Below are 12,500 nucleotides of genomic sequence, written 5' to 3'. Positions count from 1 at the left end.
AAAAAAAAGCCAAAGATAAGGAACATTTGTGAGTGTAAAGCGCTAAATCGGTTCATGTTGCTGTGTTCTTTGGCTTAAAGATGTTTAGAATCTGTGTTAAATCCTCTTGCTCTTTGCTATCTTTCTGATAGCACCGAGCTACGGGTTGCTAGTTCCAAAAACGTGCTGAGTGGGCTGACTCCTGACAAAATGATGATTATGATATTTTAATAATTCTTTCAGTTGGTGTTTGAGTTGTGTGGAAATGGCTTAATGATTCTTGTAGCCCAAGTTCTCTTGTTTAATTTGACATATAACGTCAATATGTTTGCTCATGTTTATTGTAATGTTTTACACAGTCTAACTATAATGTGTAAATCGGCCACCAATTGGGGGCCATGGTTTTCAAAAGGTTAAAACAATAAAAGCCTCACAATCGTCATCTTTACTGTAATACATTTAACTGTAACTCAGAAAGTTGAGTGGAAGAAGTTCAGATGTTTTATCTTCAGTACTGAAACCTGTCTGTTGTCATGCTCACTGAGCTCAGAGAGGGAAGTGAAACCTTTAAGATCAGTTTCATCCGGTCTGAGGAAGACCAACAGAACTAGAAGCCTCCTCTGCTGCACCCTCATATGAACCTCATGAATCTCTGTCTCTCTGCAGTGGGCCGAGTCGCCCCCACCCTGACGGTGCTGCCCCCCTCCAGTGAGGAGCTGCAGCAGGGGAAGGCCACGCTCATGTGCCTGGCCAACAAGGGCTTCCCCTCAGACTGGAGTCTGGCCTGGAAGGTGGACGGCAGCAGCAGCAGCAGCAGCAGCTGGGAGGAGAGCAGGAGCCCCGGGGTGCTGGAGAAGGACGGCCACTACAGCTGGAGCAGCACCCTGAGGCTCCCTGCAGACCAGTGGAGGAAGGTGGGCTCTGTGACCTGTGAGGCCACCCAGGGCTCCCAGACTCCGCTCTCAGAGACACTGAGGAGAGACCAGTGTTCCCAGTCCTGAGCTGCCTCACTGGGACTCTGCTACTGGTTTCAGTCTCACTCTGTAACTGTCTCTCTGGTTCTCTTTCTCTCTTGACATGTTTCAACATTATCGTCTTCCTCCTTGTGTTGATGGTTTCAACATTTAAAAACAATAAAGATGTTATCATGTGTATTATAAAACTCTTTTGTCTTTTGACTTCCTTTCTTTGATATTTATTACATATTAAGAACATTAGTCAGATCAATGCACAAAATGTCCAATTATGTCTTGATTACTTTTAAATGTTTTTTAAGACTGGATATTAGTTTGTTGGCGTTCCAGTTTAAACTTAACTTTGGTAACAATACACATGGTGTCAACGGTGCATCACAAAGCTCTCTTTAGTACTAATCTTTAACCTTTAAAAAGATCCATGTTATGTTCATGTGTTTCCACAGAATTGGGAACATATGAACTTATGATCTAAACAACCAGACTTTTAAAGAATATATATGAAAAGCAGGGTATCATCTGCAAATTGTGACATAACACACATTTATTTTGTGTTTGTACACATGATGATGTTTAAATGAAACTTTACCAACATAAAATAAAAGAGAGATGAGCACAGTCTCTGTCTCCTTCTGTCTGTCCTCATTGTTCATTGCTTGTAGTAAAACTGTCAAGTGGAGATCCCAGAAGAGCTGCCCTGAGTGTCAGGAACACATCCTGGACTATAAGAGCAGGTCAAGGAACACAGAGTGTATACAAAATGAGTATAACCTAAGAGTTGATTTTGCATTTGATTATTGTGATTAAGACTTTCCTCTTTAATAGTGCTTATAGTTAGGGCTGAATCAGGTTTGCCTTGGTCCAGCCCCTTGATATGCTGGGGGACGTTTTAGGATACACTGAGCACCTACCTCCTCTTCTCTCTCCTCTTATGGATGAATTTACATCTTTCCATTGCACATTACTCATAGAGTCCATTGGACCTGGCTGTGTCTGAAGCTGGTCCTGGGTCCTGGGTCCTGACTCCTTGCCCTTGCTTCCTGCATCCAGCCCCCCACCTGGACCTGGCCTCCTTCCCAATGGCCCTGCCTCCTTCTCTGTGCCTCCTGCCTCAAGGGCCTGGCCTCATTGGTCCGGCCTCTTTCGCGATTTTTGGGAGTTTCTCCTAAACCGATGTGAGGTCCTGGGACAGGGATGTCGTATGTGTACAGATTGTAAAGCCCTCTGAGGAAAATTTGGAATTTTTGATTTGGGTGGGCTATATAAAATAAACTGAATTGAATAATAGTGTGAAGAAAAGATCTCCGTGGAGCGATGCGCTCGTTTCCCTCCCCGATTCGAAGGGTAAGGACTCCACCTACTGGTCAAAGAAAGGTACTAATTACAACCATTTGCACACTGCGTGACGTGTGCGCACACTAATTGAAGGCTCCTTAGCAACCGCTTGACCCAATGGACACGGGTGTATTTTTTGTGAAGAACATGTATCGGAACACATTGAAAATGACCGCACACTGTACACACACACACACACACACCCTACACATATTTATACATGACACACAGGATGTTTGGGTCCAGTGAACATCCCCTGTACCTTTACTCTGTCCTCATGTCCGGGCACGCTTATGGTGTGATTGTGTGTGTGTGTGTGTGTGTGTATGTGTGTGTATGTGTGTGTGTGTATCGGTTGTGTTTTCACGCCCCTGTCAATCCTGCACAAGGTTGCAACGTTGTTGATCAATTCAAGTACCGTCACCTGTCTGCTCTTCCTCTCCTGCACGTCGCAGGAAGCGGTCTTTATTAGTTCACACTCGATCCCGGCTGCACGTCTTAGCCTCTGTGTTGCAGGAAGCAGTCTTTATTAGTTCACACTCGATCCCTGCTGCACGTCTTAGCCTCTGAGTTGCAGGAAGCAGTCTTTAATAGCTCACACTCGATCCCGGCTGCACGTCTTAGCCTCTGTGTTGCAGGAAGCAGTCTTTATTAGTTCACACTCGATCCCGGCTGCACGTCTTAGCCTCTGTGTTGCAGGAAGCAGTCTTTATTAGTTCACACTCGATCCCGGCTACACGTCTTAGCCTCTGTGTCACAGGAAGCAGTCTTTATTAGTTCACACTCGATCCCTGCTGCACGTCTTAGCCTCTGTGTTGCAGGAAGCAGTCTTTATTAGTTCACACTCGATCCCGGCTACACGTCTTAGCCTCTGTGTTGCAGGAAGCAGTCTTTATTAGTTCACACTCGATCCCTGCTGCACGTCTTAGCCTCTGTGTTGCAGGAAGCAGTCTTTATTAGTTCACACTCGATCCCGGCTACACGTCTTAGCCTCTGTGTTGCAGTAAGCAGTCTTTATTAGTTCACACTCGATCCCGGCTACACGTCTTAGCCTCCGTGTTGCAGGAAGCAGTCTTTATTAGTTCACACTCGATCCCGGCTACACGTCTTAGCCTCTGTGTTGCAGGAAGCAGTCTTTATTAGCTCACACTCGATCCCGACTTGGTTGTGGGACACAATAAATAAAGCTTTGGCCGCGTGGTTCCTTATCACAACTGATCGAGATGGCCAACAGATGCTCCGCTCAGAGGGCCTCGCAGTTGATTTTGTGAGAGAGAGAAGCTTTTGATGATGATGATGATGATGATGATTTAGAGGAAGAGGTTTTAGAATGTGAGGATCACATGATTTCATATCAGTCATGAGACAATTTACCTACATTATGATGTGATTTTTCAGAATAGTAGAATACAGGTAAGAATAAACTTTATAAACACATGCTCACTCTTCCACGTAGGAATGTTTGGTTCTAAGATTACACAAATATAACAAGCAAATACATGATGTATTAAATACGTCTGTATCAAGAAACCTAGATTAAAGACACATGCAAATATAACTAAATGTATGGTTTAAATACACGGTAAGTTAAGCTTGTATGGAGGAGCATGTGAGGAAGTGAAATGTTTTAGATATTGCACCTTTAAAAAGGGAAGAAATGAAATAAGAATTAATAAAACATTTGTTTTCAACAATAGATATTGGAATACATAAAAATACAGTAAATATTATTTTTTAAATATTTTAATTATCTGTGATAACCAGCATAAAATTCACAACTAGAAAAAAATCGTTAATAATGTTATTATTTTATTAAAGTGTGGAAAAGTAAACTTTAACCGTGCATTGGGCTAGCATCTCAGTGATCCTGCAATATATTGGTATATATAATATATTTGATTACCTTCATAAAGTTTGTTCCTCCTCATTCACACAAAACTTTATTGTTCAATTCCGGTTTACAGACGTATATATATATATATATATATATATATATATATATATATATATATATATATATATATATATATATAAAAAGATGTTTGTGCAAAAGACATGTGAATCATCTACAGTAGAATTATTTGTTACATGTGATGTAAAAGTTAAAAAAAAAATAATAATAAGCATGGCATGACTTTGAAGAAGTAGATATATTTCCAGACACAAAATCTAGTTCCGGTCAAAATTTGAAGCTTTAACAAAACATATTAAAAAGACTTCGACCCGTTTCTTCAGGTCCTCTTTGGCGGCGCTTCATTTTTAAAACCTGCTTGCAGGACGACGGGGTTCTCGTAGTTGTTGATCTTCAAGAGAGGCGTTCGCTTTCGGCTGTCGAGGCTTGTTGGGATAAATAAATAAATAAAGAATTTAAAAATGTAAAAAAACAGGAACGCACATATAATTATATTAAACTTAAAAACGCTTTTCACTCTCAATGAAAAATAATTACAACAACTAAAACATGTCTGATCTCACAGACCATGAACACCTCATCAACTACACACACCGCCAACCAATCACAGCACGTATTGCCTTCCTCGGGGCCTTCAAAAGGAAAGTGGGGCAACAAAACCAACATTTTGTTTACAAGAAAACAAATGTGTCTATTATTCAGAATATGACAATATTACGAATTTGACACGGGTCATTTTCCGTTTGGATGTTGGGAATTTTGTCTTTTTCCCCCAAATGGAGCATTTTTTCCAATTAAAGCATGTGGGATATGATATATTATATTTTTTTTAATTTAGGGAGCATTCTTTTGACATGTATTGGGAAAATGCGTATCAATGTGTAATTTTTGTATGTGCAGTCAGCTGTGTGTCTTATAAAAATCTACCAGCCTTGTCTTCTCAAAATGACGTTCCCATGCAACTAAACTGTGAAGTGATTTAAGATTTTGAGGGAAGATAATCAAAATGTGTTTCTGATGACAGTCGGCATGGGGCGGTGGATGGGAAGAGGCTTTTAAAAGCTTAAATAACGTAACAAACGTCGTCATTTTGCGCTAATCTATGATTTTTAGTAAACCTAACCAATTAGCTTTGTTGCGATTTTGTATTTGTTTCAATTTACAACATTTACAAAACTGTTTAAAACGGCAACCACAATACCAAAGAAATACGTTTAACTCGAAAAGGTAATGGAGAATGCACTTTAGCTGTAAGGTGACGTAACGTTGTGGTTCCACATGTCTGAACATGAATAATAATAATAATACTTCCTGCTTCTTTTACACCTGACCTTATACGTGCAAAGCGGAACACTGTTCATTAGACATCTCGTCTTGGTGTTGTCTGATTTGAACACAATGTGAGTGAATACAATAATAATGTGTATGTAATGTTTACCTGGAGTCGGTCATAGTCAGAGGGGACGCTGCAGGTTCTCAGACCGCTGTAGGTGTGTTCCCCCTTCAGCTCAATCTGCTGGGGGAAGGAAACAAGGAAGCCATTGTATTGACCCCGTCTTCCTTCACATTGGTGAGGATGAACACGTTTGTTGAACTTGACTCTGACTTGAGGACAAGTTGAAGAAAAGGTGCTTTTTAATAAATATAAATAATGCATGTGTTGGATGTTTATCTTGTGAATGTTGTCAGTAAATCAGGAAGTTGGAACAATATTAGAACATCTTCTTTTGTTGCATGCGTGTCAAGAAAACGGCAAATATTGTGAACATTTTCCACATGTTTTTTCACACGTTCTTTCTTATCAGGAAAACAGTTTATTTAAAGTATTGTGCACACACAAAAATGCCCAAATCACAGTACATTTGTTCCCATACTCTTAACTACTAAAAATCAATTAAGACCAAGATTGTGTATTAATAGAGTGAGTCCTCACTCTTTTGAAAAAAATGACGTATCACAGTGAGCGGAGAGGAAGAAGGATGTCAGCGAGACGAGACGGTGACTAGCAGAGGATGTCAAAAACGGCGTATCAGATCTTATCTATATAGTAAGTGCTGAGTGTGTGTGTGTGTGTGTGTGTGTGTGTGTGTATTCACTTTCTCTGTTTTGAGGTGAGGAATTTCCACTTACCTTCAGCCTCCTGGAAATACTTTAGACGGCAAGAAAAAAACAAACAGAGAAAGAATCTGAGCCAAAATTACAAGGAAAATATTTATATTTATGTAATATTTCTTGCCAGAGCTTTTGTGATGTGAGGTTTCCAACAACCGGCAGTGCATGTGTTCAAACTTAACCACAAAATCCTGCTATAATATTACACTAACAAATAAATTAACATTAAAATGGTTATACCTCCAGCACAATAGGAGGGAAATGAGAAGGTCCAAAAGGCGTGATTGCAATACAACATATGACCCTCTTACCTTTGATACTTGTACACATCCACCACGACTGTCGTGATGTAGAGGGACCAACAACACTCCACACATGATGGAGGGAAGTGCCACCACACCCTCGATGCCGCCTGAAACAGCAGAATTAAAAACGCTCTTGAGAATGTAACGAGCAACATTCATTGTTGTTGTTGTTGTTTTTTTTCAACCCTGTGATGTCAGATTAAAGATATCTCCAATATCTTCAAGAGGTATTTTGGCAATAAAGCACGCTTACGTCAGCGATCTCCCCTTTATTTAGAAGTCTTTATCTTTTTCCAGTGAAGAACATTTTGCAATAAGTGCATTTGGTTCTTTTCTGTCCGTCACTCATGTTTACTAACTCAAAAACACACACAATATTTGCTTACTGTGTAGCTCTACATCACTTTACCTCACCTCACTTAATCCTGAGGCTTTACTCCACTTCCCTTCACTTCACTTTACTTTCTTCTTAAGATCCATCGATCAGTTTCTGACTCAAAAGTCACGACTTGCAGTAAACAATCGCGACGAAGCAAAACGGTGTCTGTTCTGTTAAAGTCGCCGACTGTGCGTTTTACCTGCAGTGGCGTCGACCTCCAGAGTCACATGTCTGGACCAATAGGAGAGCTTCTGGGCTCCAGCTTCACACAGGTAAACCCCGCTGTCCTCCTGACTCACCTGCAGGACCAGCTTCTCACCCTCGCCCTTCTTCGTCAGCTGTTACGAGGACAGGGGACACGTGTTTGAGCGAAAAGCTTGAAGCCAGAATACAAATCCATCCTGATTTTCCTTTTTTTTTCTTTGTAAGCTTAAACTTTAAAACTGTCCTCAATCTACTGTGTGTTTGTGTCTCCAGCTGTGCTCTGGATAGCTATGGTTCATGTCCAGGTAAAGTAGTCAGCTGATACAAGCCTTACTTAGCGTAGTAGTCCTAATTACTACATAAACATAACCCGCTGTATTCTCTCAAAACCCCAAAACAACGGGTCTGCAATGTTCTCGTAGCTTCCTGTGTCCTTCATCTCCTCCCAGGTGGAATAATCGTGGACTGGGCTCAGAAAAGAAAGCCGATTCAAAGTAGTACCGTCTCCTCCCAGCTCATATCACCCTCCTGATAACCTTCTTCACAGTCTGCTTGTCTTTCAATGAATGGACTGAATCAATGGGAGTAATGTGACTCCGCTACACACTGAAGGCCTTGTTGTGCAATCATTCTGTCAGTGGTCTCTGGTGTGAAAGGGGAGCAGCGGGTCACTCGAGCCCGGTGACGTGGTGCAACTGTTTCATCCCGTTGTTCGAGGCCTTGGTGGCACTAAAGTGTCTAAAACCTTCAATGACATTCGGCCTGAAGAGGGGTTGGAAAGTCTTGGCTAGTTCACAACTTTCGGCACTTTAGTTTTTATTGTATTTCTCCCTGGTGTGCAGCTCTTACTTTGTATCAGAAGGTGGCACAGGTCCTGGTCCAGGCTCTGGTCATTTCACGTCTAGACTATTGCAACTCCCTCCTGGCAGGTCTACCTGCTAATGCCATTCGACCTCTACAGCTCATCCAGAATGCAGCCGCTCAACTGATCTTCAACCTCCTAATTTTACCCACACTACTCCGCTCCTCCGCGACCTTCACTGGTTGCTTGCGTACCGTGCTGCGAACAGATCGGGTTCGGTCTACATCCAGGACATGGTCTAACCTCACATCCAGGACATGGTCTAACCTCACACCCAGGACATGGTCTAACCTCACACCCCACCTCGTTCACTTCGCTCGGCTTCTGCCAATCGGCTTGTAGCTCCGTCACTTCGAACTAAACACTCAACAAAGTCACGACTGTTCGCTGTGCTGGGTCCTCATTGGTGGAACGAGCTCCCCATTGACATCAGGACAGCAGAAAGTCTCTACATCTTCCGTCGCAAACTAAAAACACATCTTTTTCGACTATACCTTGAATAGGGAAGGTAGAGCCGTAGTAGCACTCTAGTAGCACTTAAATGTCCCTTACTGATAGCACTTTGTAGTTTAATACTTTAGTAGCACTTAAATGGCTCTTACTGATAGCACTTTGTAGTTTAACGTTATTGAAGAAATTGTACTTGCTTGATTCTTGTTGTTCTGAGTTTGGACTCATGGTTTAATTCACTTATTGTAAGTCGCTTTTGATAAAAGCGTCAGCTAAATGACATGTAATGTAATGTAATGTATTAGAATTCTGAATAGACTCGTTCATTATGTGGCAAAAAGGAAGGCGCAGGTGGCGATCCACTATTGCTCCTTCATGTGCCTTCACTTCCCCTCACGTCTTGGCTAGGAAAGGAGACGTGACGAGTCCCTCTGAAGGTGTAGACCAAAGAGAGCTTCTATCTGACCTCCGTACGTCCCGGTCCGGCACATTTTCTCCAGCAAGTCCTCTGCACTGCCAAAAGTCTGTCAAGAAGTACACTATCCACTCCTGTTGGAGTATCCTCTGCTCAAACCTGCAGTTAAGATAAGATAAGATAAGATAATCCTTTATTAGTCCCTCAGTCGGGAAATTACAGGATTACAGCAGCATTGCTCACAGTAATAAGTAAAAAACAAGTAGTATAATAACAGAAATAAGATAAAAGAGTAAAAACAAGAAGAATATTATATATACAGACGGAGTAGAAATAGAATAAAGTGTATAAAATAAATAAAAAAATTAAAAAGCACTTAAACGTATTATTGCACCAGTGGGTGGGCTAAAGTGCTGTTCAGTGCGAAGTCCAAAGTGTTCAAGTGTTTGTGGCCTACTGGGAGCTCAGCTTGTTGTGTAGCCAGACAGCAGCGGGGAGAAAGGACCTGCGGTACCTCTCCCTCAGACACCGGGGATGAATCAGCCGGTGGCTGAAGGAGCTATGCAGCGCTGCCAGAGTACCCTGCATGGGGTGGGAGGGGTGGTCCATCAGGGACGATAGCTTGGCCATCATCCTCCTGTCTCCCACCACCTCCACAGTATCCAGAGGACACCCCAGCACGCTGCTGGCCTTCCCCACCAGTTTGTCCAGTCTCCTCCTGTCAGCTGCTGTGATGCCGCTGCAACCAGAAGACCACTCCATAAAAGATGGCTGATGCCACCACCGAGTCGAAGAAGGTCTTCAGGAGTGCTCCCTGCACCCCAAAGGACCTCAGTCTCCTCAGCAGAAAGAGTCTGCTCTGTCCCTTCTTGTAGAGTGCATGAGCGTGGTCAGACCAGTCCAGTTTATTGTTCAAGTGAACACCCAGGTACTTATAAGACTTCACAATCTCAATGTCCAGTCCCTGGATGCTCACTGGTGTTGGAGGAGAGCGTTTACCCTGGCGGAAGTCCACCACCAGCTCCTTGGTCTTGCTGGAGTTGATCTGGAGGCGGTTCCGCTGGCACCATCCTAAGAAGTCCTGGTTCAGTTCCCTGTACTCCCTGTCATCATCGGCCGAGATGAGGCCGACGATCGCAGAGTCGTCAGAGAACTTTTGCAGGTGGCAGTTGGCAGAGTTGTGTTTGAAGTCCGATGTGTAGATGGAGAAGAGGAATGGAGCCAGAACGGTTCCCTGTGGAGCCCCTGTGCTGCAGGACACCCGATCTGACTCACACTCCCGTATCCGCACATACTGTGGACGGTTGGTGAGGTAGTCCAGGAACCATGCAGTGAGGTGGTGTTCCACCCCGGTCTGCTTCAGCTTGTCCCTCAGGAGCAAAGGCTGAATGGTGTTGAAGGCACTGGAGAAGTCGTAGAACATGACTCTCACAGTGCTTCCAGCCTTTTCCAGGTGAGAGAGGCATCTCTGCAGCAGGAAGATGACGGCGTCGTCCACCCCGATGCCAGATTGGTAGGCGAACTGAAGTGGGTCCAGGGATGAGCTCACCAGGGGGCGGAGATCGACAAGGACCAGCCTCTCCAGGGTCTTCATCAGGTGGGATGTCAACGCCACCAGCCTATAGCTGTTGAGGTCCTTGGGCCGCGGGGTCTACCACGCAGGATGTCTTCCATAGCTGTGGTACTTTCCCCAGCCTCAAGCTCAAGTTGAAGTTCAGAAAAGATGTGCGTCTTCATCAGGAGCCGGAGGAGTATTGACGAACCTTTTGTTGGCTTTGGTCTCCGATTAGAGAAGAAAATATAATTACATTAGGCCTTGTCTTGTTTGAATGGGTGTTTCTTTTTCAAAATGTGTTGTATTTACATCCAACTAAGGTTTAAAATGCTACTTAAGTAACGCTTTGGTAGCAGCAAATCTATAAAATCCTACTTAATCTATCAATAGTTTGCTAGTCGAAAGGCGTAGGACTAGTCATAGTAGTCGTATAAAGAGCGAGCACCCAGGAGACTGAGGTTTGTGTGAAGTTTTTTCCTGTTTTTATTAAATATTTGTTTTCTATGGATTAGGGTCAGGTGCAAATAGCATTGCTAGCTTCTGACACCTGGGTGCTAATAGCATCTTTTTTTTAAATACAGGTCTAATCCTGATTAATCTTTTCATATTTTTTCCTCCTCCGTTTCTGCAGACTGGCAGTGTCGCGAACTAACCCCCAGGTCTTGGACATTGGGGTGACACCCCAAGACTGGCTCACGGAACCCGACTGGGACGCCGCCAATGGAAACACCCCCCAATGGAAACTGCCCCAATGGAAACTCCCCCAATGGAAACTCCCCCAATGGAAACACCCCCAATGGAAACACCCGACATCCCCAATGGAAACACCCCCAATGGAAACACCCCCAATGGACACACCCCCAATGGAAACACCCGACATCCCCAATGGAAACACCCCCAATGGAAACACCCGACATCCCCAATGGAAACACCTCCAATGGAAACACCCCCAATGGAAACACCCCCAACGACTTCAGTCCGTCAGGGGACGATATCTTTGACTTCTGACCGGAGAGAGAACACAACCGGGTGGGGGGAGGGGGTGTCTCTGTGTCTTCCTATGAATTAACAAGGCATCACTGTGTATTTAAGGCGAGGCGGCAGTAAGTCCACAAGGGAAGAAGTGCAGAGTCGTGAGATAACGTGTGGCCTCCTCACCTTGTTGCTGCACTCTTCACGTGGACGATTCCTCCGTCCTTTATTGGGGTGAAACAGCACCGCCCGCACACCAAAGCAATAACATCCTCGTCGTTAAGGATCTGTTGTTACGCCGCAAACATCCTCACAATCTCACGTCACCCTTTTTGCTTCCATCCTTCAGTAGTTCTGGGGTCATACTCTGTGTTTTGTGTGTGTATTTATAGAGTTGTAATTATTTTTTTATGGATAAAGAGTCGATGTACAGGCCGTATCGACCGGCCTTAAGGACAATCGGCCCCACGACGTCTTCAAGTGGACGGAGGTCACGTGAGGGTTCGGCCTGGCACCACCTTGGATGTCAGCTGAAGATTGTTTCATGTCCTTAAACATGTGGAAAATCAAGCTAGTCGTTGTATTTATGAGAACCCTTTTCTGTAGCGGCGGCTCCTTCGGGACATTGTTGTTACAGGAAGTTACACTGCAGTGTTAACGGCCCTCGAAAGGAGTTCAAGGTCATCAGATTCCGTTGTGGCCATTTCATGTACATTAGAATCTACCGGCTTTATAAAGAATTAAACATATATTCATGAATAAAATAAAATGTATGTATTCATTTTGTATCAGTGTGAGGGTCAAAGTTTAATTTACAGTCTTAACATAATATTCAGTCACCTTTTCATTATTATTGAGGTAAAGAGTGAACTTTAGAGCACATCTTTTCAGAGGACACGCCCACAAGTTGGCTTTAGATGATGCCTCATTTGCATATTTAAACCTAACATTTCATACAACCTGTAATACCTAAAGACAATTCTCTTAATGTAAGTTATCAACTGGGGAAGTTTCATGGCGATATCATTTTTGTAAATCTATTTACT

The 12,500-nt window shown here is 43.4% G+C and overlaps 1 long non-coding RNA gene and 1 gene segment (V, D, J or C); one reads left to right on the top strand and one right to left on the bottom strand.

The window, feature by feature from the left end:
• Positions 1-1,117, top strand: part of LOC117738815 — a 2,312-nt gene extending 1,195 nt beyond the window's left edge. Inside the window, 1 exon segment of the C gene segment in view lies at positions 646-1,117. Coding sequence covers positions 646-980 — 335 coding nt within the window.
• A 3,470-nt stretch (positions 1,118-4,587) lies between these two features.
• On the bottom strand, positions 4,588-6,668 carry LOC117738824. Its single transcript, XR_004610118.1, has 4 exons — positions 6,624-6,668; positions 6,331-6,349; positions 5,639-5,716; positions 4,588-4,625 (listed from the first exon to the last, which is right to left on the bottom strand). It is a non-coding gene; the product is annotated as an uncharacterized LOC117738824 (long non-coding RNA).
• Positions 6,669-12,500: the final 5,832 nt, after the last annotated feature.

Source organism: Cyclopterus lumpus, chromosome 11 (assembly GCF_009769545.1).
Source record: "Cyclopterus lumpus isolate fCycLum1 chromosome 11, fCycLum1.pri, whole genome shotgun sequence".
Taxonomy (NCBI): Eukaryota; Metazoa; Chordata; class Actinopteri; order Perciformes; family Cyclopteridae; genus Cyclopterus; species Cyclopterus lumpus.
The sequence above is the reverse complement of the archived record's forward strand: the minus strand, read 5'-3'. Positions and strand labels throughout refer to the sequence as shown.